The sequence below is a fragment of the Mastigoproctus giganteus genome, chromosome 4 (genome assembly GCF_048544385.1).
Source record: "Mastigoproctus giganteus isolate SK-2022 chromosome 4, ASM4854438v1, whole genome shotgun sequence".
NCBI classification, from domain to species: domain Eukaryota; kingdom Metazoa; phylum Arthropoda; class Arachnida; order Uropygi; family Thelyphonidae; genus Mastigoproctus; species Mastigoproctus giganteus.
Genome location: NC_143578.1, coordinates 94,382,662 through 94,409,131, shown reverse-complemented (window position 1 = coordinate 94,409,131; position 26,470 = coordinate 94,382,662). Strand labels below are relative to the sequence as shown.

The 26,470-nt window shown below is 38.1% G+C and overlaps 1 protein-coding gene across 1 annotated transcript in view; it reads left to right on the top strand.

Moving 5' to 3' along the window:
- The window catches only part of LOC150086922 (uncharacterized), a 64,253-nt gene that overhangs the window by 5,365 nt on the left and 32,418 nt on the right, over positions 1-26,470 (top strand). Inside the window, exon 3 of the mRNA XM_090372324.1 lies at positions 13,667-13,876. Coding sequence (XP_090228450.1) covers positions 13,667-13,876 — 210 coding nt within the window. The remainder of the gene's footprint in view (positions 1-13,666; positions 13,877-26,470) is intronic.

The window sequence follows — 26,470 nt, the reverse complement described above, 5'->3', positions numbered from 1 at the left end:
GTTGGTTGTTATTTGTCAAATCTGGTTGTCCTCTCTCTCCTAATGGCCTCTCTTCTCTTAAAGGCCTTAGTCGCGAAGGTAGGCACAAGCAGCATGTGTTGTGCACAGTGATGTGACCTTGGTTACTGTGATGTTGGGATCTGCTCTGCCAATGGCAGCCCAGATCCATCTTCTGGCATTGCCACCAGGTCCCACTGTTATTGAGTTTGATTGGATTAGCCGGTATGATAGCGGTATCCTTTGACCAGGCCCTTGTATGAGTATGGCTCTTGAATTGCTGCAATGTATGGTTTATCTATGATGGTTTTTGTGAGATCATTGGTGACAGCTATTGACCGCTGTCAGTTTAATTGAAGAATTTTTAGGTTGTTTAGATTGCTTTGGTTTCCTCTTCTTGTATTATGCTTATTAATTGGCGTGTTATTCATAATCGGTTTTTGATCTGATGAATTCAACTACTTTGGTATATTCTGGGCATTTGGGATCTTTAAAGTGATGGTTATTATTTCGTTTCCCTTTAGTGCAGCTGGGACAGCTTGGTGGTTTTTCTTTGTTTGGACAATTCTGGGTGCCGTCTCTCTACTGCGCACATTGGCAACATGTGCGGGATTCCTGAGTACACTGTGCTACCTGATGACCATATTCCAGGCAGTTAAAGCAACGTGGCCGTGGGACAACAGTGAAGTCGTTAACTGTATGGGGTTTCCAGCCAATGTAGATCCTCTTGGCGTTTGTGAGTAGCTTTCTTATTATTTCCGTTACTTGGAGGATCCAGTTTACGTTTATTTGCTTTTCCTTGGATCTAGTAGAAAGACGAGGTTTAATTTGCAGCTTGACTTCCCCTCATGATCCTTTAGGTTTTTGTGGTACAGATCACTTATTATTTGCTCATATTTTATATCTTTATGACAACATAACAACACATAACATAACAACACTTTTAAATGGCATTAAATTCTTTTTTCCTTTTACTCGAACCTATGGATTATGAAGAAGTGATGTTTTGAAGGTACTGTGGGGGGGGATATAAAAATGAATTAAATATTTGTATTATTTATATATCTCCCTTTATTATATATCCCCTTTAAAATATAATAACGGGAGATATATAAATAATACAAATATTTAATTCATTTTTATATCCCCCCCCACACAATTGGCGAGCCAACCAGGATATAATCCCCAAACGGAAGGCAGTGAACCAGAATAGCAAAGAAATAATTTAAGCCCAGTTGCTGAAACTGAGAAAAAATTCATCTGGCGAGCGAGAATACATATCATATTGATTGAGAATGGTTGTTTAATATAAAATCGATTATTGGTCGAAAAATATAGATGTTCTTAAGGTAAATAATGGTGGAGGTAAAAGTTAAGCATTGAGTTATGAATATTTATGTGGTATTGAATTGATCATCAGGTAAATTTTCTAAGATAGAAAATTGTAGATTTAAAGAGTTAAACATTGAAGTACGGTTAATAGTGTATTAGAGAATTGATCAGAGATTGAATAAGTAGATAAATGAATAGGTAGGTAAATAGGTAGATAAATGAATAGATAGATAATTGAATTGAGTAGATAAATGTGAATATAAAGAGAGAAATATTGAAGTATTAGGAGTATTTAAGTGTAAAGGAATTGACTATTAAGCTAAGAGATAAAGCATTTAGGACAGATTAAACTGAATAGGGAAATTATATTACTATCAATAGTAGAATTAATTAATTTGTTAATTTAAATTAAAGATGGCAACTAGAAGGGCACATTCCAGTAGAGATAGGGAAGGAACAGAAATTAACAATGAAAGGGGAAGGATCAGTGGAAGCCAATCCTAGTATAGGGAGCTACAGTATGAGATCTTTTAGATTGAATAATTTTTTTTAAGTCTTTAGGGGCGAACCATCGGAAAGTGTGGACTACAGTACTTCCTATGCAAACTGCTAGTGATAAGATAAGGGCTATAACAAAAATAAAAGGGGCGATAAACGGGCACTAGAAAGGGAATGAAGGAGAATCAGGCAGAAAGAAGTTGTAGCGAGCGGTCGCAAAAATGTAAGGGAGTGAGACAAACTCCAGAAAGTGAAAGGGAAGGTTAGGCAGAGCAGAGTTAAAATGTTAAGTTAAGATGCAGCAGGGGGTCCGGTGCTACAAAAACAACTTAAGGTTTATGAGTGGTCACACACCGGAAACGTATTCTGTACAACACACACTAGTTTCTAAAAATAGACGCTATAGTAGCCAGTGTCACAATTTGTGGTTTTTTTTGAGTGCAATAGAGACAAGCTGTTATGAGACAGGAAGAGTTGTTTTGGAATATTCGGCCCACATCAAAGAACACATGTTAACAAGTTGAAAATAATAAAAGAGAGGGATATTGGGAATCACGTGCTAGTGCTACGGGGCAGGCTGAATTAGGCCTTCCAACAAATGAAAAGAAAGAAAAAATGAAAAAGAAAGAGTGATTGGAAGAAAACACTGGGAAGGCGTGGAAAACTCCTGGAGAAAATTGTGGATGGATATGGACACAAGAGTCAGAGAGTGAAAAAAGGGAAGAGAAGGAGAGGGGAGAATTTTTTTTGAGCGGTGCTAGTGAAAGGGTGAGTCGGGTAGAGTTGCTTGAAAGATGATGAAGAAATAGCCGACGAAAAAAGTCGAAGTGGGGTTATCAGTAATGTAGTGAGTGAGAAATTAGGAGATGAACTGGAAAGGGGTAGTAAAATGAAGTTCTGCAAACAGAAGGTAGCCGTCCTTACAGGCAAAGTAGGATCCTGAAAGCGGAGTAGCAGTTGCGAATGCCGTATGATAATGCCCTGGAAGCTGTAAGATGTTGCCCTGGATAGCAGAGAATAGCAGCTCTGGATAAGGATAGGATAGAAGGCCCTTATGAGGACACCTGATCACAGAAATTAAGTAAGTGAAAGTTAATTTGAGAATACTGTAAGTTAAAATCTAGAGAAAGGACTGTAGAGCGATATTTGGGGAATTCAATGATAAGAGAAAGTTATTTTTGAAAATACTGTAAGTTAACTGCTAGAGAAAGGACTGTAGTGTGATAATTGGGGAATTTAATGATAAAGATAAGATTAGATGGGTGAACCAAATAGGAGTAAATTCTACTCTAAGGCAATTATGGTTGGTTTAGGCAGTAATTTGGAATAAGGAGGATAGTAATGTAGATGAGAAAGTTAACAGAAGGAATTGTAGTAAAAAATAGAAATACTAAATGTGTGGAGATAAAATTTATGTATATTGCCAACCCTTAAAGGTGTGTTTGAATGTAATATTGTATTTTGGTAATCAAGTTCTGTAACTGATAATGGTTAAAGAAATATATAAGAAAGAGGAATAGGGAATTAAAGAATAAATTGGTAGTTATGATGATACATAAAAGTAATATGATCAATGATATGTTTAACTTTAATGATAAAAAAATGTTAATGACACCTATGAGGTATGATTTGATTGTGTTGTAATAGGAGCAGAAATAAGGTGAGCATATAAAGAGTGTAACTATTTAACCTGTGTATGCATAATGAGAAAGGTGAGATAAAAAAAAAAAAGTCAAGTCTGTAAAGGAGCCTGTTAGAAAGGAAGAGACTGTATATGTTGTAAGTACCTTGGTGTTGAAACAGTGAAATTTTATTCTTAATGAGATTTGTTTTGATTTAACTGTAAATATGCATAATAAACTTGTTTTTTTTTTGTATAACATTTGTGTAGTTATTTGTTGTACTGGACACAAGCCTAACCAATGGGAATTAAACATATTTAAGAGTTTCTCCCCTATGAACTTAGAATTTTCTGAGAAGTCAAGTCAGATGCGCAAGTGGGGAGATATTATAAAGGGGAGTTGTTTAAATAGGGGAATAAATTAAAATAATATAAATATAAATAATATATATATACACATTATAACCCCCCCACAGGACCCGGGGTAACAAAGAGTATGGTAATTTAGTAATTAATTTACAGTAATAACATTGACTAAAGGAACAAAATTTCACTGTAACACTTCCCTCAATACTTCCCATTTAGAATTTTTCGTTGATAACATCATTGGTTGATCTCACTGCATACAATTTAAAAACTGTATGAGATCCCTGTGGTCACCCTTTCAAAAACAAATGCCTTTTTTTCTCTTTACAATTAACAGTATTTACGTCTTTAATTAAATTCCACATTAGTACACTGTGATCGCTGCCATCCAGCGGGTCTTTTACCTTCAAATTCTTAATGTACGAAGAATCACTGCTGATAACCAAAATCAAGAGTAGTTTCCTTTTGTTGCCTATCTAACATGCTGCTGTAGAAACAGTCATCCAAGAAATTCCTAAAAATCTTGATAGTGAGTGTGTGATCAACCCACAAATTCCAGTCAACATCTGGAAAGTTAAAATCCCCCATTTTGGGATTCTGATTTGTTGGTCCATTCTATTTGCTTGTATAGCTGTTTGGTATACTCATCGCAATCATTAACCTTGTGGCACACTGATACTCTCAGTTTTGCTTTCCCAGTACTTATACCACACCAAACACTCAACATTGCACTCTTCACGCAAGCCAACTGGATGCATTGCCTTAGATTTAATATTCTTCTTATACTTCGCTTCTGCAGTTTGTATCCCGACTGTGTCCCTGATATGTTTTTATTAATGGACGTGGTGATCGTGCTGATATAAAAGTTTATTTAAATAATGGAAATATGGAAAAGTTCACTTAAAACAATGGAAAGTTAAAATTTCCCATTAAAAGGCATTTTGTAAATAGGATTGTGCTAAGCCATTTGAGCTGCTGGCTGCAGCGTTAGTTATTAGAATCAGCGTTAGAATTTATGAATTCACAACAAACAAATAATATTCAGTCATGATATGATATAGTTTTCGATAATTCCATTTATTGTACAAATACTTTTATTTCCAAGCTTTTATTAATGAATTCTCTGAGATTTTGTGTTTTAGAGACATGAATATTACCCGTACAGTTCGATAAAATGCGTCACCAACTTTTTAAACAGTAAACTTTGAGATGGGTACTAGCGTACCGATCAATATTTAAAACTTAGTGCATTACTAGAAAAATTTGAGTCACTAAAGAAAAGGATGCCCTGGAGACAAATGTAACTGGGAGCTACTTAGGGACCGAAGATCTAATAACCTGTGAAGTAATGCACCTCCTGTTCGGCCCAAGGACAGAATAATTAAGTGCAGACTTCTCTGCCACAAACGGATTTAATTCTATTTTGAGATTTCGGAGAAAATGGGTAAGTGGACTATAAATAAGTTAGGAACAACATGCTATCAATGATATCAATACCAATATATTGTCAGAGTTTAAAGGGAGTAAAGAGCATTATTATTTATGGGAACTAATAATATGGCAAGCACTAATTGGAAATTTATTGGATAAATATAGGATTATGCTGAAAAAATGCTGTGAATTTGGTAGAATGTTTAAACTGTTAATTTAAATTGGTAAACTATATTTGTAAATTAGATATATGGAAATTTGAATTTAGCCAAAGAGTAACTGATGGTTGATTGTTGCAATAAAAGTCCTCTAGTGTTGTTAAAGTAGCTAATTTGAAAAAAATGTAAAGAAGATTTGAACGAATTATTGTGCAGAATGGGAAAATGAAGTGGTTAAAATATTATTTCTTATTATTATTTTGTTAGGCTGGTGACATGTTGATTTTGCTCCCTTGCAGCATGTTTCTAATATTAATTTAAATTATGTTGATATTATATTCAATTGGGTTCTTAAATAGTTTAACAGTAGCCGTAGGCAGAGGTGAAGGTGATTCTTACACAACTTCTATTAGAATAAGTAGCGATCTGGAGCGTGGGGTGTTGGGGGTTTCAGGGACGGATGGCAGTCATCCTGAAATAGGTGGATATATGGGATATGTTAGGGTAACTAAGAATAGGAGTAGGAGCATGTATGCTTGCATGTATACCAATGCTAGAAGTATAGTAAATAAATTTGATTAATTTGAGGTGTTGGTCAAGACTTCAAAGGCGGATATTGTTGGAATAGCAGAGACGTGGTGTAACACAGATATAAGGAACGCTGAACTGGAATTTGGGGAGTACAGTGTGTACAGAAGGAGCTGTTATGCTGTTAATTAAGAAAAACATAAAATCAAAAGAAGTGCATCCAGTTGATATAGATGAACAGTGCACTGTTGAGTCAGTTTGGTGTGACATAAGCACTGCGAAAGCAAAAATAAGAGTAGGAGTGTGTTATAGGCCTAATGACTCGAATGAGTACAATGAACAATTGTACAGAGAAATAGAGTGGGCTAGTAAATCGGAATGTCTTATAATGGGGAATTTTAACTTCCCAGATATTGACTGGAACTTGTGGGTTGGTCACTCACACACTAGTCAGACTTTTGTGGATTTATTGGATGATTGTTTTCTGCAGCAGCATGTTCGAGAGGCAACCAGAGAAAGTAATACTCTTGATCTGGTTATCAGCAGTGATCATTCGTATATTAAGAATTTGCAGATAAAGGAACCACTAGGTGGCAGTGATCACAGTGTACTGATGTGGGATTTACTTAAAGATTTAATTACCATCCGGGGTAAAGGAAAGGGTTTTTGCTTTCATAAAGGTGACTACAGTGGTCTCCGACAGTTTTTAAATTCTGTACAGTGGGATAAACTGATGATGTTACCAACAGTAAATTCTAAGTGGGACGCATTCAAGGAATTAATCGTGGATGCTACTGAAAGTTTCATACCTATTAAGAAATGTTGTTCAACGTTTAGGCCTAAATGGTTATCTAATGAACTAATGAGACTCGTAATAGAGAAGAGAAATGCATGGGATGCATATAAATTATCAAGCGAATCAGAAGCCTATGGCAGATATAAGCTAGTCTGTAATCAGGTCACAAAGGAGGTTAGGCAGGCGAAGGCAGATTACGAGAAATCTTTGGTAAAAGATGCCAAGAAAAACATCAAGGATTTCTTTACTTATATAAACTCTAAAAGTAAGGGGATGAATCTGATTGGTCCACTTGACATCGATGGTTCGACTGTTGATGATCCTGCTCAGATAGCAAACAAACTGAATGAGTATTTTGCATCTACATTCACACATGAGGAATTATTAAGGTTTGAAAATGGCAGAAGGTTAACAAATTGTAGCAGGATACTTAATGATTTTGTAATAACTGAAAGCAAAGTGGAGGAGAAATTGTTCAAGTTAAACATAAGAAAAGCACCTGCGGTGGATGGGATCTATCCAGTTATATTAAAGGAGGCTGCAAAGCAACTAAGCAAACCCTTAGCCATAATTATGAGAGCGTCCTTGGACTCAGGGAAGGTTCCCACGGACTGGAGATGTGCAAATGTATTCCCAATTCACAAATGGGGATAAGGGTGACACGAGTAATTACAGACCAGTTAGTTTAACTTCTGTTCCGGGTAAAATAATGGAGTCACTGGTTAAAGATGCATTGCAGGATCATCTAGACAAGACTGCAGCAATAATTCAGACACAGCATGGGTTTGTTAAGGGAAAGTCTTGTCTGACAAATTTGATAGGATATTATGATGTGGTTACAAAGGAACTGGATGCAAAAAATAATTTTGATATCATATATTTGGATTTCAGGAAAGCTTTTGACACTGTTGCGCATGCAAGACTATTGTACAAATTGGAGCAGAATGGTATTAAGGGTAAGTTGCTACAATGGATAAAAGGGTGGTTAAGTGGGAGAAGACAGAGGGTGGTAATCAATGGGTGCTGCTCTTCTTGGACTAATGTTATTAGTGGAGTCCCACAGGGTTCGGTGTTAGACCCACTGTTGTTTTGTATATTTATCAATGATATTGATGAAGGTATATCAAGCTTAATAATTAAGATCTTTATTGTACAGTTCATCGGTACACGCAGGTACCACGACCATACAATACCCTTCACGGCACCATGCCAGGGGTTAACAAGCGGCAGAGATAATAAAGGAATTGTAAAGATTAATTATAGGCGAATTATATATATAAAATAAAAAAAAGTACTCATAGCAGATAACATTGACTTGAAAGGAAAATTAATACAAAATAACAAAAATAACAAATTGTGATAACAAAAGATTTTCCTCGAGTCCAGTTTTCTGAGAGTCTCTTGCCCCGCCATAACGATCTGAGATCAGTTGGTAGTTCTGGAGACCACGTGCAGATCTAGGATGATCCGTCTATACTTTTTATCATCTATGATTTTAAATAAGTCGGCATCCAGGGATTGAACCAGATGGAGCTTCTGGTAAGGGAGGAACCGGTCTTTCAAATGTAGTCTCGAAGGAAGAGCAAGAAGCTCGGGAGTGGAGCGGAGACCTGGTTGGGGAATCCGCCAGCACACGGTGTCCCAAACGTTGGGTGCTGAGATTCTCCCGGCAATCATTTTTACGGTGCAGATGAGTCTTCTCTCGTGCATTAATGCTGAAAACCTGGTTAAATTCAGCGCGTTGGCCATCGGTGTTGTGCGCTGCTGTGGTGGGAGATGACACTTCCAGGTTGTCCACTTCAGGAGCCAGTATTCTGCGGCTTTTAATGGTTTAATTGTGGTGTCTGCAGCTGAGCCCCACAACTCTACTCCATACAGTACACTTCCAAAAATCGTCATCCTGATATACATTTCTATCAGGTTTGTGTTGTAAATGTGTAGCAAGTGCTGCTTGGCAACCCACCGTTTCTTGTTGAATTTAGCACAGAGTTCTTCCATATAGTGATGGAATCGTAATTTTCTGTCGAAGACTACACCCAGATCTCTTTGCTTTTCAACGTAGGGGATCGGGACTCCGTCAATCGCAGGCTCAATTATGGTTGGTATGGGTTTAAGTGAAAATACCATGATGGCAGATTTCTCAGGGTTCACTTGCAGGTCAAAATTCGTGAGGTACTGCTGTACTTCTGATAAGGTCTTGTTGATGGTTACTGTGGCGTTTTTGGTTTCATCGGTGAAATTTATTTTTGTGAAGATCTTTAAATCATCTGCATATGATATCATATCTGTTCTATTGTGTACTAGTGGGGAGATGATAGCAGTGAAAAGAATTCCAGACAGGACTCCTCCCTGTGGAACGCCCGCTTGTATTTGTCTAGTATACCTTTGTTTTCCTATGTTTGTCTAATGTCGAAGTTTGCAGATGATACAAAATTTGACAGGGTTGTTAATGACAGTAATGGCTGAAGTTTAACCTTGACAAATGCAAAGTACTGCATATGGGTAGAAGTAACCCCAGAGAAACGTACCAACTTTGTGGTACTACACTTAAGGTGGTAGAAAATGAAAAAGACCTGGGAGTAATTGTGCAGTCAGATATGAAGTTTTCTGAGCAATGCAGACAGTCTGCCAGGGCAGGTCATGGGTTTTGTCAATGATATATAGGAATTTTGCTAGCAGGGAAAAGGAGGTGATTATCCCTCTCTATAAGGCAATGGTCAGGCCACGCCTTGAGTACTGCGTACAGGTCTGGAGGCCTCATTTTAGGAAGGATGTAGATTTACTTGAGCGTGTACAGAGAAGGGCAACAAGATTGGTGAGGGGAATGAAGGGATCCTCTTACCAAGAGAGAGGCTTAAGTTCTGCAAATTGCAGTGGCTGGAGACTAGGCACCTGCGCGGTGATCTGATTGAGGTATATAAGTCCTTGAATGGGTTGAGCACGCTGAATTCTGATGGGATCCTTCCACTTGTTCAGATTACGAATCTAAGGGGGCATAAATTCAAATTAAGAAAAGACAGATGTAGATTAGATGTGCGGAAATTTGCCTTTAGCCAGCGGGTGGTTAATTGCTGGAACAAACTTCCATCTGTCGTTGTGGAAGTTGATAGGTTGAAGAAATTTAAGGAGGAACTGGACAGGCATTTGGAGGGAAGGGGAAAAAAAAAAAAGATTTTTTTTTTTTTGGCTGATGCTGCATAAGCTCATACACTTGCTTTCTTGCATCAAATGCCACTGCTATTGCTGCTACTACTACTACTACATATTGGTTGTTTCTAAATTTGTCTCTATTATTTAAAAAATAATTTTCAATCAGTATAAAATCTTTCTTGTCGTTCTGAATGCATTTTGTATGTCAAGCTGTAAGCGCAAGACTGATTGACCTGGAACCTCACGTTTAGAAATTGCCCAATCGCGGGGTTTGCAACAGTTTGATTTCAAATAACATTACCAAAATTTTACATTCCGTATTTTTATCGGATATGCAGTTCAGCTAGTCTCCTTAAATAAAACAAAATGGCAATTATTGAGTCACACTTCAAATTAAACTAAGCTGTATTCGCAGTATACCTAACAATCCATTCAAATAAAGTTACCATTTAATTCTGTGGAGTTTTATTCCTACTCTCGTATCACACCATTGTTGTCCAGGACACAGTTCTGAAACCTCTTTAAACTACCCAATCGATATATATATATATATATATATTAAGGTTTGCGCGTAGAAGGACATTTAACTTTTTCTCTTTACGATTTCCTATTTTTGACTAACATTTCCATTTTCCAAGTTTTGTAGCACTTCGAATATTAAGAATGATATTTCGCCTTATCAATGAAGATGCGACTTGGGGGCAGGGGTGGCCGACGTTTCCTTCATACGTATGTACACTAGTGTGCAAAACTTAAGGACCAACACTATTTCTAAAGGTTACAACCACAAAATCAAACGACACAGCCTGTGGCGATTTGCATAACTGTGGCCGTTCAGTAGAAAGCTGGTGCACATGCAAAAATTAGAATCATAATGTAGAGAGCTCCCATAAACAAATAAAAGCAGCAGTTTAGCAGTTACGTGTAAATTACCGAATGGTGAGCACGATTGTTACAGACGTTCGATTGGTTTCATACAGGGCTACAGACAACGAAATGGCCAGTAGACAACATCTGGATGACATTACCCAGAGTCGAATAATTGGAAAGGTCGAAGTGCGAGGAGTGTGGCTACAGAGTTCGGTATCGCCCATAGCATCGTCTCACGTGCGTGGTCGGCCTTCAGAACGACAGGTACAGATGTTCGAAGGACCAGTGGTGGTCATACACGAAAAACAACGCTCAATGATGACCGCTATATACTCCTACAGGCCAAGAGGGACCGACACCAGACAGCGAGATCCATTGAAAACTAGCTGCACAGGACGCAAGATATCGCGGTTTACTGTGGCCAGGCCACTCCACAAAGGTAAACTGTTTGCCCGACGGCCAGTACTGTGTCCCTTTAATGGCTGCCCATCGGAGACACCGTTTTGAGTGGTGCATCGAACACAAGGACTGGACAGCAGCGCAATGGGGTAAGGTCCTCTTTACTGATGAAGGTAGATTCAGTCTCAGCAGCAATTCTGGATGTCAGCTAATCTGGCTAGAGGTTGGCACATGGTATCACCCCTCAAACATAACTGAAAGGGATCGAAATGGCAGTCGAGGTGTTCTCATCTGGGGAGGCATTATCTTTGATGGACGTACACAATTCCATATACTGGAAGGCGGTATTCTAACCAGTGCACGCTATTATACTGAGGTAATCCTTCCCCATGTGCATCTGTTCCGAAATACCATTGGTCCCGAGTTCGTGTTTATGGATGATAACACCACACCCCATCCCACTGCAGCTGTTGATATGTTTTTGGAAAGCGAGGACATTATTTGTATGGATTGGCCTGCCCGTTCCGATGATCTAAAAATCCCATTGAGCACATATGGGACGTTCTGGGGAGACAGCTAGCGGCACGTCCACACCCACCATAAAATCTTCACCAGCTGAAGAGGGCGTTGACAGAGGAACGGACGATGTTAAGTATGGACAGGCGGTGCAAAGTCTGCATCGACATTAGGGGTGGCTATATCTCCTACTGAGGACCATGTCTTCCCTTTATTCCATCTTTGGCAGTGATGCATCTGTATCATGAGAGCCCGTGCTATGCTGCCGTTTTTTTAATAAAGTCCCTCTGTACCGTTTTCTTTCCGTTGTGTCGGTGTTTTCTTCATGATTTTGACTAACATTTCCATTTTCGAAGTTTTGTAGCATTTCGAATATTAAGAATCATATTTCGCCTTATCAATGAAGATGCGACCTGGGGGGGGGTAGCCGACGTTTCCTTGATATGTATGTACACTGGTGTGCAAAACTTAAAGACCAACACTATTTCTAAAGGTTACAACCACAAAACTCACGAAGTTCCTTTGGTATGCTGTTACGATATCCAGGCCACTCCTATGAGAAGCTACATGTGAAAACCTGACTGGTCCTTAAATTTTGCACACCAGTGTATTAGTTTGCGCCTTCACCTTGTATCTTTTTCCTATTATTGTGCCCTCGCGGATAGCACAGTTGGTAGAATCGCCGATCTCGTCGTATGTGGTAGAAAAGACCTCAGTTCGAATCCCGTCGATGAAGTGAGGAATTTTTATAGGCATTTTTCACAACATGGCTGAGTTAATCGGTCTCAGCGAGGATGGCATTGTTTCCCCCCTCCGCAGAAGCTTAGATTTTTCGTCCAGTTAACAGAAAATCTACCACAGAACAGGCAATTTACAGACAGTACTTTAATAATAACTAAATGTCCAAGGCATAATACGCTAAGAGTAAGAATTTAATATCTATATAATATCGGTATAGGTACAACGAGTTTCCATGGTATTGTACTAGCTCGAATAAGTAACGCTTCACTAATAGAAAAGACTATTGTTACTTATTCTCAGTGAGTATCACCACCCACCCAGACGGCACCGTTTCAAAACTATTGGCCTATCATCGGTGGGCGAGCAGGTACCCTGGTGTTGCAGACATGACAATTATTATCATATAACACCTTTTGGCATATCTCATATTGTGTGATTTTCTTCACAACTGGGTTGACAGTCTGCAATACCACGGTACCTGCCCACCCACCAATGATAGGCCAATAGCTTTGAAACGGTGCCGTCTGGGTGGTGGTAGACACTGAGAATAAGTAACAATAGTCTTTTCTATTAGTGAAGCGTTACTTATTCGAGCTAGTACAATACCATGGAAACTCGTTGTGAATTTGCTTCACATGTTGTGAAGGAAGAGCACAACATGAGATACAGAGCAAATGATGCCTCTCACACTAACAACCATCGTAGTTCCTTAAGAGTTGTCTATGGTGGATCTACACCGATATTATATAGATATTACAGACAGTACATACGTAGCAATATGGCCTTAGTCGCAGGTGCACTTAAAACCCTACTACAACAACGGTAACAACAATTTCTCTTATTGTGTTACTAACCTTATCATCGTTTGCATGCTGTATACATAGTACAGGAAGTTTTCTGGTTTTTTTTTTTTTTTTACAATATTCAGTGGTTTCCTCAAACCCCATATTTGCTGTTAAACTTTAGTTTAGCTAAACATCATCTTTTTCACGAATATATACCGCACAGGTTGGCCAAGGATTATTGCTTCTCTTCAATGCAAACTATGTAGTTTTTGTATGTGAATTTGGGGTTAACCTTTTTGACAGATGTAATTGGATATTAATTTGAATAAATTTATCATAGTTTGAGGATATTTTGATTTTTTTTTTAGGGGGCGTTCTAGTACATTTATTTTTCTGTATGGCCATGGATTTGAATTGTGGAGCTGTTCACGTGTTGTAAATAGTGTATTGTATGTTTTTTTTTGAATTGTGTTTTCAGGTCGAAGTGATGAGTGATCTTTCTTTGATTGACCGTTACTTTTCTGATAGAAAAGAGCATACAGTTTTTAAGATTCGTTACGAAAGAATGGTCAATTCTTATAACTACGGAAAAGTCATAGTAGAGTTGATCAAGTATTTACTGTTTCAACGGGACCAGATACCCATGCCGCTGAAAGACATGCACAATTGCATCTTCGTAAAAAATAAAGTAAGTATGAGATTAAAATTAATGCTTGAATTACTTGAACTTGATATTTGTGAATTCATGATTTAACTAACTAACTAAATTAATTCATTTGCGATAAGCAAAAAATTGATAATAGGTGTACTGCTTATCAGTCATAGCATTTTTTTTTTTTTTTTTTTGTGTTATAAAAGTGGCGCATATGAACTGGACAAACATTTAGAGGGAATGGTTGTGTAAATTTTTTTTTTTTTTTTTGGCTGATGCCACATAAGCTCATACTTTCTTTCTTGCATCACTCCCTCCACCAAAAAAACACACTTCACTTATCTGTACCGTCCAAGATTTGTCTAGTTGAATTTATTCAAACCGTCTGCTGGCAAGTCAAACTTCCGCGCATCTATTGTGCAAACAACCTTCCTCAACTTGAATTTGTGCTGCTTAATGTGTGTATGCGCAGCAAGAGAAAAAATGCCACCAATAACCCCAGGGGCTCACATCTGGTGAGTATGGGCTTGGCACACCCAGGATCCTGAGCTGGATATCATCATTCTTCCCTTTCTTGCGATTCCCTTCCACTTCTCTGTGTCCCGGAGTAATTCAGAATTTTTTTTTTGTCCTCTGGTGCAGCATAAGCCTCAGGCTTCCTTATACCATATGGCTAATAATAATAATAATAATAATATTTAGCTCCCATTCAAGTCCCTAATAACCTCAGATCTCATCGCAGATGCTAATAGCCATAGTTACTAATGCACCAGAAAAATCTTATACTATACCCTGCAGATGCCTAATCTCCAGATGCTGCAATTTTCTGAACTGAAGGCTTTCTTAGTGAAAGCACCTTTTGTCCCTTTGCCAAACTGCTTGCCCTTTTCTACATTCATTCCAACAGTTTTATATCCTTCCTAAAGTGAAGCCTCCAGACCTGTATACAGTACTCAAGATGTGACCTACCCGTGACCTTGTGCAAAGGGATAATCGCCTCCTTATCCCTGCCGAGGAGTATATCATTGACAAAACCCTGACTGCCTGTCAGAACTGTTCAGAGAATTTCATATCTGACTGCACGATTATCCCCCTCCCCCAGATCTTTTCATTTTCCACTGCCCTGAGTGTAATACCACACAGTTGATTAGTTATTCTGGGATTACTGCTATCCATATGCAGTACCTTGCATTTGTCACTGTTAAACTTCAACTGCCATTTCTCAGCCCATCGACCTAATTTACCTAGATTTTTTTTGCAGTAGCATTCCTTGATTACTGTCATTAATCACTCTGCCAACCTTTGTCATTAAGCCTGATATGCATTCATCAATATCATTAATAAACACAGAAGACAATGGACCTAGCTCTGAACACAGGTTACCACTAATTACATTAGTTCATGAAGAGCCTTCTCCTTCTCCTTCACTCTCTGCCTTCTCCTACTCAACCATCCCTTTATCCACAGCAGTAACTTGCCCATAATGCTATACTGTTCCAATTTGTACATCAGATCTTTTATAAGAAACAGTTTCCTGAAATTCAAGTAATTAAACTAAATGGCTAAGTTTAGAGAACTGAAACCTATAAAGTTTTATTAAGTGTCCTGGAATGTTTTACTTTAGTAATTAATTGAGAAGTATATAACTATATTTACTTTTCATTTCTATTATTCACATAAAGTGAAATTTTTTTTTTTTTTTAAATTTAACATCGCTCGAAATTTAATGCATTTGCATACATTAGCAAAATTGTTCTTCCTTGCCACTAGTCTCATCATTTCATGTGACATGAATTTTAGTTTAAACCTTGGACAATATCCCTTAGTTCCTATAAAAAGCTTAAGTTCTGTTTATTTTCCAGAACACTTCTCATTCAGAAATTGCAGTGGAACTCCATATTTCGACAAAAAGACAAGAAGGCAGTGATTGGCAGGTGCCACTCACTGCTTTCCAATCTCCCTGCCCTCCTCACTTGCATGAGACACGGCAAAGTCTTGTGACATCAGAATATGTTGCAGCCTAAATAAAGAAAAGGAGAAACGGCAATACAGAACTAAAATAAATTAATTTTAAAAAATACAAATACAATTTATTAAAGTTTAAATTATACTAATCGTTTAGTGGAATCCAAAAAGTGGAAAGTACCCAATTGCTTGCACAAAAGTGTGTAAATCAATGTCCCCATTTTGTCTATCTGCTGTTAGTTTCATTAATTTGTAATTAATGCTCGTATTTACTTTTTTTATGAGGTGGAAGATTTACAACTTTTGCTAATCCTAGTATTCTCTTAAAGTTATCTTGTTTTTTTTTTTTTAAATGGTAATCATCTTACATATATTAACATGATTGTGCCCCACAGATTTATTTAAGGCATAATGCCATCCTTCCACATGATTTACTATACGAGGACCAAAATTAGCATGATGATTCCACAACGATGGTGGAAAGTGAGCAGTGGGTCCAGTCTAATGTGTTTTGAAGTATTTTATAAAGACTTCGCACTTTTCATACGAAGGCTATTCTGATGGTGGACATTCTCGAATGATTCCTTTCCAAACTTCCTCTTGTTCCTCTAAAGGAAATATTGACTTCACTAACTTTCTGACAGTTTGTTCCTCTATGTATGCCAGCTGTAATCCTAAATGTACTTTCCACCAAATTGCTTGACTAAAATAAAATAAACAGCCCTTATCATCAGCATCAGAAAATGTTTCTTCTATGGATCTAATCACAGCACTTTTGTAATCAACTTGGAATTTTCTGAGTTGAAATGTTTTCCTGATTTGCAGTGCTTTCTGTTGAATTAATCGGAACATGCGATTGTAAGTTGATTTTGACATATCTGGAAGAAGAAGAATACAGTAAGTCCTCAACGTACGTAAGAGATATGTTCCAGGACTTCTTACGTAAGTCGAGTTGTACATAACTCAGGAATGACTAAAAAAAATATTGCTGTCAATATCCGTGATGTGCCAAAATTACAAAAACCACATAATATCCTCAGAAGAATGAAGGAAAATAGTTATATATATTTTTAATTATTATATATTATATAAGTTATATATTTTTTAATTAATTAGTTATATATTTTTAATTAGCTCAATTGAAAACTTTATCTGGGGAGGGCAGTGAAGTAGCCAGAGTGGCACATAAAAAAAGAAAACATAAAAGGAAATAAAAATGCATGTTATTGTACTGTAAAAACTGATATGTATTTCGTAGCATTAGTTATTATAGTTGACTTCATTGGTGCCGATCCTTCACCGCTTCTCTTATTCTCCCTTTGTTATTGTGTTTGCTGTTGACACTAACAAATATAAATTCTGCACGATACTTGTTAATGTTTGACCATTTTCATACATCCTTGTTATTTTAATTTTCTGATCAAAATCGATCGTTTTCCTTTTCTTGGTATATTTACCAGTACCGCTGTCACTTATTCTCTTAGTGGCACCACAATAACAGTCAAAATGAAATTTTCTGTAAAGAATTTCACAGGGTTAAGGCTGCAGCACTGCTTGGGGCAGAGGCCTACTCTGCTCAACTCAAGAGATTTCTTGGGACAGAGTATTGGCTCCTGAAATTGTTAAACAGGGAATGGGCCACCTTTTTACCATCTCTCTCAGAGTGTGCTCTACACAAACCTCAACATGAAACTGTGGGAAACCATCATCAAGGAGAGGAATCTGCACATTGCTGCAACTCCTTTGTGGCCGAATGGATTTATCTGACATCTGGGAAGTGACAACAAACCCTCAGACCATCGAAAGAACCATGCAGTGCAACACCTTGTCTTAGATCTTCACTACAAAGCCTGCAATACCTAGGATCAGCATTTCTGGTGAATACGTTCCGACCACACCACTTCCTCGGAATTGATGCCTCTGTTTTCTGCAGCAAGAAGCACTACAGACAGGACATCCTGAAAGAAGCATGTAAACTAGAACTATTGACGGTACCACCTTCACAGTTTTGAAACCCTTTCTTTTAATTTAATCAGTGTAATCTCCTTGAATATTTATAATATACACCCCTCTAGCCGAACCAGGCTGTTCCGGGGGGGAGGCCACTGATGTGGAAATAAAAAGATGTTAATCGGGTAATCAACACCAGAAACTATAGAAAATACGTTGCCAATGAGCCCGGAGTGTCCGATGACACATGTCGACAATGCCATCTGGCCTCAAAAATGATCCAACACATCACTGCGGGATGCAAGGTGATCACCCAGACTGAGTATACTCATAGACACGACCAGGTAACCAGGATAATACATCAGAAACTAGCAAAAAAATACCAGTTGATCGAAGAAAGTACTGCCTGTGGTTCATACTATAAGTATGAACCACAGGCAGTACTAGAGACCCCCAACCCACAAGCTGCACTGGGACTACCGACAACCCCCGCACAACAGACCGGACATAACCTTTGTGGACAAGAAGGAAAAGGCTACCTATCTGATTGACATAGTAGTACTCAACACTGACAACCTGCAGAAAGCCCATGGGGATAAAATCAGGAAGTACACAAACCTAAGACGGGAGATCAAAGAGATGTGGCATATGCAACAAGTTATGACCATCCCAGTCATCGTGTCACCCACAGGTATGGTGCCAAAGATGCTACATAACATCCTAGCAGCGATAGGTCTCCCAGCAAACACCTACAAGGAACTCCAGAAAGTCGCAATCCTGGATACTTGTAGGATAGTCAGAGAGTCTTCAACCAACAGTAATACCAGACTTAACAACAACCACCCTGTGTACTTGGTAGCATTAACCGTCACGAGGTGGAACCCCAATAATAATAATTATCACCTCACGTGAGCTCATGATCACATTTTACTAAAGCACATCATAAAACAATAGAGACAATTTGTACTTTCCCAGTTTATTGGGCTTTTCTGCTAGTGCAATTCATTTCAAATGGGTAGTAAACTCAATCTTACTGCATTTGTGATAATACCAGTTGCTGGAATTCTGTGGTTTTTTACATTGTTATGGTGAAATGTGTGTCCCCTTAACTGAAATATTCAGTCATATAAAAAAAAAAACATTAATTAATTTTCAGAATCTTCTCTTCATTCCTATTTTTTAAGCTTGTTACTCTGTATCTCACTTGTGAAATTTTTGCGTGCCATGTTCATCATTATTGATTGCTTTGTTTTTTGTATTTTACGTTCATAAAAAAAAAAAAAAAAAATTGAATGAAAAAAAATTTACGTAAGTCAGAAGTTACATAACTCGGGCTTACGTAAATCGGAGACTTATTGTATAATGAAATGGAAACATTTGGCCTTTATGCGTAATACACAAGAATCCAAGATAAAAACGTGGCGGCAGCAGCATGTCTGATGATAGGTATCGGCAGGGCTAGATTGAAAGAGGCCCCCCCTGCCATATTTAAATTTGAAACCCCTTTAACACACATGCACACATAAAAACAAATACTACATTGGTTTTTATATTTATTATTGTGAATAATAATTCCTTGATAAAAATGTAAAGTAAGAGGCCAAAAATGTTTTATGATTTTTTACTGGAAAAATAAAGTAATAATAAAAACAATTTTAATAGAGACTTATTTATTGTACAATAAAAAGCTATAAGAATCAAATTTAAACATTTAACAAGTTAAGTTTTATATTACACGTTTTATTGGCTTATTATTATTATTATAAAATTTTATCACTACTTCAGAAAATATTTACACTGAAAATGAGGCCCCTGGCCATGGCCGGTTTGGTCTTAGTGTTAGCGCAGCCCTGGGTATTGGTAAGATCCTGAACCAGCCAGCACACCAACTATTAATTATATTATAATATACAAAGGGTACTAGGAAAGTTTTGCAATATGACGCAAGAATGAATCACAGGAAGCTGCTTGTTGCTGCATGTTGAGACATGTTCATACGTGCATCGTGGTCACGAAATGAGATAAGGACAGTTTTGCGGTATAATTTCGTGCGTGGTTTAACCATAGACCAGTGCTTAGAAGAAATAACTCTTGCACTAGATGATGATTGTCCACATCGTACAACGATATTCAGGTGGTATAGAGAATTCCAAAGGGGAAATTTCACTCTGGAGGATTCTGAGAGGCCGGGAAGGCCACGAACGTCAGTTACGGAGGAAAACGTTACTGCTGTGAGGAAAATGCTTGACGAAAACAGGCGAGTGACCTACCAACAGATAGAGGATACTTTGGGCCTAAATGCACCAGCAATTCGTTCGATTCTGCAAGATCATTTGCACGTGAAGAAACTTTGTTTTCTCTGGGTGCCGCATCAACTGACTGAAGAGCAGAGATGACACGACGTGTGACTTGGTGCCGGGAGATGTTAAAAAAGTTTGATAAGGGACAATCTCGGTATGTGAACAACATCGTGACAGGTGACGAGACTTGGCTGTACTATTACGATCTGCCGACCAAGGCTCAAAACAAAGTTTGGGTCTTTGATGATGACGACACATCCGTAATTGTCAGAAAATCCCGATCTGTAAAGAAGAAAATGATAGCTGTATTTTTCAAATCGAGTGGAATTGTGGAACGTGTCGTTTTGGACACGCAGAAGACAGTCACAGCTAAGTGGTATACTGAACAATGCCTGCCTAAAGTCATTGGATCTATGAAGAACCTGCGGCCAAAGTCAAGAATGGACACCTGGTACCTCCATCACGATAATGCTGCAGCTCACCGCGCCAAAGCCTGCACCGAATATTTGACCACGACAGGACTGAAACTTCTCGAGCACCCTCCCTACAGTTCAGACCTTGATCCCTGCGACTTTGCACAGTTCCCGCATGCAAAAATGAAGCTAAAAGGGAGGCGGTTTTCCAGTGATGAGGACCTTCTACGGGCTTGGGACAACGAGTGTGCTTTACTCCCTAGTGAAACTTGGCAGAACTGGTTTAAAGATTGGTTTCGGAGGATGGAGAGGTGTATTGAATGTAGAGAAAATTACTTTGAAAAAATTAAATAAACAAAGCTGTATTGCAAAACTTTCCTAGTACCCTTTGTAATAATAACCTTAATAGGCATTATACCCCACTGTTTAGAGCAGACATCATGCTGGTGTTTGGCTACTATTTGAATGAATTCTTAGGTTTTTTTTTTGGTTTTTTTTTTTTTTTTTTTTAGGAGCATTAGCAACTAAGGCCATATTGCTCCAGGATATGCGGTGGTCATTCCTTAACCTTTCCGCATCCTCCGTATTTGGTGGTGACGGGCTCGAACCCCGGTCTAATCAAGAAGCGTGTGCTACGCACTGCTGCTCCTTCCCACCTGGCTACGGAGGCGCCGAATTCTTAGGTAGACAAATGCAGATGGAAGCACAGGGGGGCATTACCTCACTTGCTCATCAATCCCATGTAGAGGGTTATTAGAGGGGAAAGGATTGAAGGTATATAATTATATACTTGCTTAGGGCAACTGACAATAGCAACCCCCTTGCGCTTACCATTCGGACACAATTAGGGTTAATCCCACCATTGACTATTATGGCAAGCATTCATTAGGGCAAGTGACTATTAGTGCTTCTGGGATTAGAGCAAGTGGGAGTAAACCCAGCTGGAGTTGTGAAAATTAAAATCAAGGAAAATTACCTCACTGTTAGAAAAGTTGGATTAGAGTGAATCAAGTTTCAAAGAGAGGAAGTAGTCAAAGAGTTCCAAGTGATTAGTGGAGATGGGAGAACAATAGAGGCAACAGATGAATTTGACAGAATGGAGTAGAGATATTAAGCCAGAGAAGATGGAAAAGAGGAGATTCAAAAAAAGCCTGCAGGTGGTTGATTGTTGGAACAGGTTTCCATCTGTTTTTGTGGAAGTGGATGATTGAATAAATTCAAGGGAGAACTGGACAAATTCTTGGAGGGTACGAATGGGTGAACTTGTGTTTTTTTTTTTTTTGATGCTATATAAGCTTGCTTTCTTGCATCCTTTGCCATTTCTACTACTACGTGGTTTTTTTTTTTACATTGTTTATTTAACCTGTTGACTAAATGTACTATACAATTAGGAAACCTTGTCAGACCATACTTGACTGTACTAAAGAACAGAAATAAATTGTAACAATTAATTATTAATGTGTTAATACAAACATCTAATTGTCTATTATTAGTAAGTTTTATACAAATTTTCTATTACTTATTCAATTATATTTACAATTTTAACGAATTTAACAATTAGCATTTAACAAATTGATAGTGTATATTCGAGAAGTGAAGCTGGATTTGCAATTTCTGCAGAGCAAGGTTTCTCAACCTTCAAGGTGGAATGCAATGTGCTATCATCAGCAAAACTATGGTTAGAATTTCCAGTCAATGGTCATTAATATATAACACAAAAATATTGGGCGAAAGAACTGAACCGTGGGCAACACCAGCATTTGTGGAGAAATTATAAGATAGAGAACTGCCTACCATCACCCGCAGTCGAGAAGCACAATATCTTTCTTTAGATGCAAGTCTCCATACTTGAACACAGTATTCCAAGTGTGGTCTAACCATAGCCTTATGGGATTATGACATTCTTATCTCTACTAGCAATTGTCGATAGGACATCATGGGCCTTCCTTGCAACCTGTCTACAATGCTCGGAGAACTTCGTCTGATTGTATCATAACACCTAAGTCCCTTTCCTTCACTACTGACTTTAGTTCAACTCCACCAAGAGTATTAGTTATTTTGGGGTTACTATTCCCCAAGTGTTAATACCTTACACTTTGCTGGATTAAACCATAGCTGCCATTTTTCTGACCATCCCTGAAGTCCATTTAGGTCACTCTGAAGAAGCTCTGCTTGGTGGTGATCATTAACTACCCTACCAATTTTTACATCATCTGCAAATTTAGACATCAAGTCCTCTAGTCCTTTATCGATGTTATTTATGAAAATCAAAAACAACAGTGGTCCTAATACTGAGCCTTTGGAAAACCCCACTTCTTATATCAACCCAATCTAGGGAATAACCATTATTTCTTAGTTGGTATGAAAAGCCTAGTACCCTCTAAGATTAAGTCCCTGAAGGCTTCCCATTTAGAATTCGCCTTTGGAAACATCATCAGTTGATCCCACTGTATAGAATTTAAAAACTCTCTGAGACCACTGTAGTCTTATTTATGAAAGCAAAAACTCTTCCCCTTACTACTGATGGTAGTTACATCTTTAAGTAAAACCCACATCAGTACATTGTAATCGCTGCCACCTAGTGGTTCCTTTATCTACAGATTCATAACTGATGAAGAATCGCTGCTGATAATCAGATCAAGAGTATTTTCCCCCTGGTTGCCTCTCGAACGTATTGCTGTAGAAAAGAGTCATCTAATAAATCCACAAAAGTCTTGCTAGTGTGCGAGAGTCCAACCTACAAGTTCCAGTCAATATCTGGAAAGTTAAAATACCCCATTATAAGAAATTCTGATTTACTGGTCCACTCTTTCTCTGCACAATTGCTCATTATACTCATCAGATTCATTAGGCCCATAACACTCTCATTTTTCCTTTCCCGCTGCTTATGTCACACCACACTGACTCAACATTGCATTGACCACTAATGTCAGTTGGATGCACTTCCTTAGATTTTGTGTTTCTTAACTAACGGCATAATCCCTCCTCCCTTTCTGTACACATTCCACTTCTGCACTGCTTATATCCGTGTGGCACCATGTCTCTGATAACCCAATGATATCTGCTTTTGATGTCTTGACCAGCACTTCAAATTCATCAGTTTATTTACTATACTCCTGGCATTGGTGTACATGCAAGTATACATACACCTATTCTTACTCATAGTTACCCTAACACAACCTGTGTATTTACTTGTTCCATGATGACTCCCGGCTGCCCTTGAAATCCCCAGTGCCTCGCTTTGTAGGCTGCTGCTCATTCCGATAGAAGCAGTGCATGAATCACTTTAACCTCTGCCTGTGGCTACTGTTAATCTATTTGTCCCTGAATCCTCAAGCTAGCAGTTTTCCGACCCACCTAACACTGCCTCGTTGGCATCAGCAAATATTCTTGCACCATTTCTGTTTAAGTGTATCCCAAACATGTAGAAACAATCTTTCCCCCATTAACAAGCACAGGCCAAGCTGAGAAAAATTCTACCCCACGAGCCTTGCACAGTCTCTCCAGGACCAAATTGATTGACAAGGTTCTCATCATATACTCCCTTCTGTCATGTCTGGGGATAATTTCAAATTCAGCCCTAACTCGTGACTTTTTTTCAACCTTGACGTGTACTTATTAAGTAAGTTCACTGACCTCCTACCCTTAATGTCATTAGTGCCAACATGTACAACAATATCACCCTTTGTGCCCTAAAAAAATGATAATTGCTCTACAATATCATGAACTTTTGCCCCTGTCAGTCATAACCCGGTCCTATTCCACCTATCCATGCACAGTACATTTCCCATCTCCCTCACAATAGTGTTACCAACAATAACTTGCTCCTGTGGGACCAGCGCATTTTGCCCTGAAGGTTGCTGCTGTGTTGCCTGATGATCAAGTGCAAGCTCTGGCATTGATGGGGCAGCTGAGAGCTTGATGGGTCCCCCAATTTAAATCCTTCAAGGGCATCTTCCCTGTCCTTTTAGCTCTCATAAAAAACCCATAACAATGCTGAGTTGGTGCCTAACTTCTTCACACTGCTTACATTGAGCACATACAAAGACATCCCCCTTGGCAACATCATGTCCCATCCCAGAAAGTCTGTAAACATTTCACAAGTTGCACAATTCTTTAGGCTGTGATGTGTTGGAGAATTGCCTCCCCCTTCAGTTCTCTCCTGAGCCACGGCGTTGCTTTGCTGCTCTAATCTGGGGCATGATTTCCGTTTAAATATGATTTAATTAATTAACAGTGAAAATTAATGTTTAATAAATTTAGTTGATTAATTTACTTATACAATACTATACTAAGCTAATGCAGTAATAAGTATTCAGCTATATAGTTTTACATTATACCTTAGCTATTAAATTAGAGATATACGTTATCAAGTTACTCTACACTATAACGATCACAATGCTAAATTAATTTTTTTTATCGTTAGCTGAAAACAAAAGATATATGCCCAAAAAGTGATTAAAACCTCAAAATACTTATTTATTACAATTAAAACCCTACTATTTTTCTACGCTAGTGTTCCAGCCAAAACACCAGTATGTTAGTGGTAAGAGTAGCGAGTTATAACTTAAGTCACTGGCTAAATTTTATAAAATACGTTAACAAGCTACTAAGCATATTTAATCTATTTGTAAAACACAAATTAATACGTTAAATAATCAAAAAATACAACAGGTATATGCCCAAATGGTGATTAAACCCTTCAAAATACTTTATATTACAATTTAACACTTACTATTCTTCTGAGCTAGTGGTTACGCTACAGTATTCCCACCAAAAACACTGCTACGATAGCGGTAGGAGTAGCGAGTTGTAACTTACAAAATCACTAGCTAAATTTAAAAATAAGCTAATTCACGCCACTAAACCTATTTAATCTATTTGTTAAACACAAATTAATATGCTAACTAATCAAAAATATTATAAATTTCAATGAACTTATTGGCTTGCAGCAGCTACAGAAGTCAACACTCTTAGATATGAATCATTGTACTGTTCCTTATATTAGCATTATTTAGTTGATATTTGACTCTACGTGCTGTACTAATTAAGCCATATGCGACTTTTTCGATGGGCTGCTGGCTATCAAGGTGAGGAAAGCATTGTAATGACTAATTGGCCAATTAACAGAAGGTGATCAATCGATAATTGGGCAATTTTCTAGTTTATGGAAATGGAAGGAGGTGGTTTACCAAGGTCATCAATACATGAGTTAGAAGAAAAGTGAGGTGTTAGCAGGTCAGCTTCATCTTCGATTGAAGTGGCAAGAGAACTATCCGATTTTGATAGAGATGTGCAAAATTTTTGTACAACAGCTTTAAAAAGAGACCAGAATGCTTGCCTAACATTCGGACGAGAAGCAAGTTTTCTGTTCTTAGCCCTTCAAAATGTAGTTTGAGCTGATCAATAAATGCATTACAGTTAGTTTGAGCTTTGATGTAGGCAGAAAATGAACCTGGAGATTTGGATGCAAGCCAGATGTAATATGCAACAGTCTTATCTTGAACATCCTTAGCACATTTAATGGAAAACCAAGGGTTAGATAAAGGATGGGATTTTAAGGTGGTGTGTGGAATAAAGGATTTCATTCCTGCAAGGATAATTTCACTGACACGATCTGAGCAGATGTTGCCATCAGAAGATTTCAAACATTAATATAACCAAGGAAAACAATAATAGAAATCTTGCAGATCATCCATCCTGTCTTGCATTGTCATAATACCAAACAACACAAGGCTGAGAATGGCCATGAGAGAAAGTCTCCAATGGAGAAGAGCCTATCACCAAGTTGTGATCTGAGGTGCATAGAGGACCCCCTCCCCATAACTGCTTATTTGGAAGGGTTGTACATGAGAAAAAGGATAGTGTTGGCTGTGTAGTTAGGATTGTCTGGTATTCTGATAGGTAAGTGAATGATCCAGGTGAGGTTATTAGTAATTGCAAAGGCCTCAACATCTTGACCAGCTGGGTTCATGTGAATAAAAAACTGAAGCCAGTTGGAA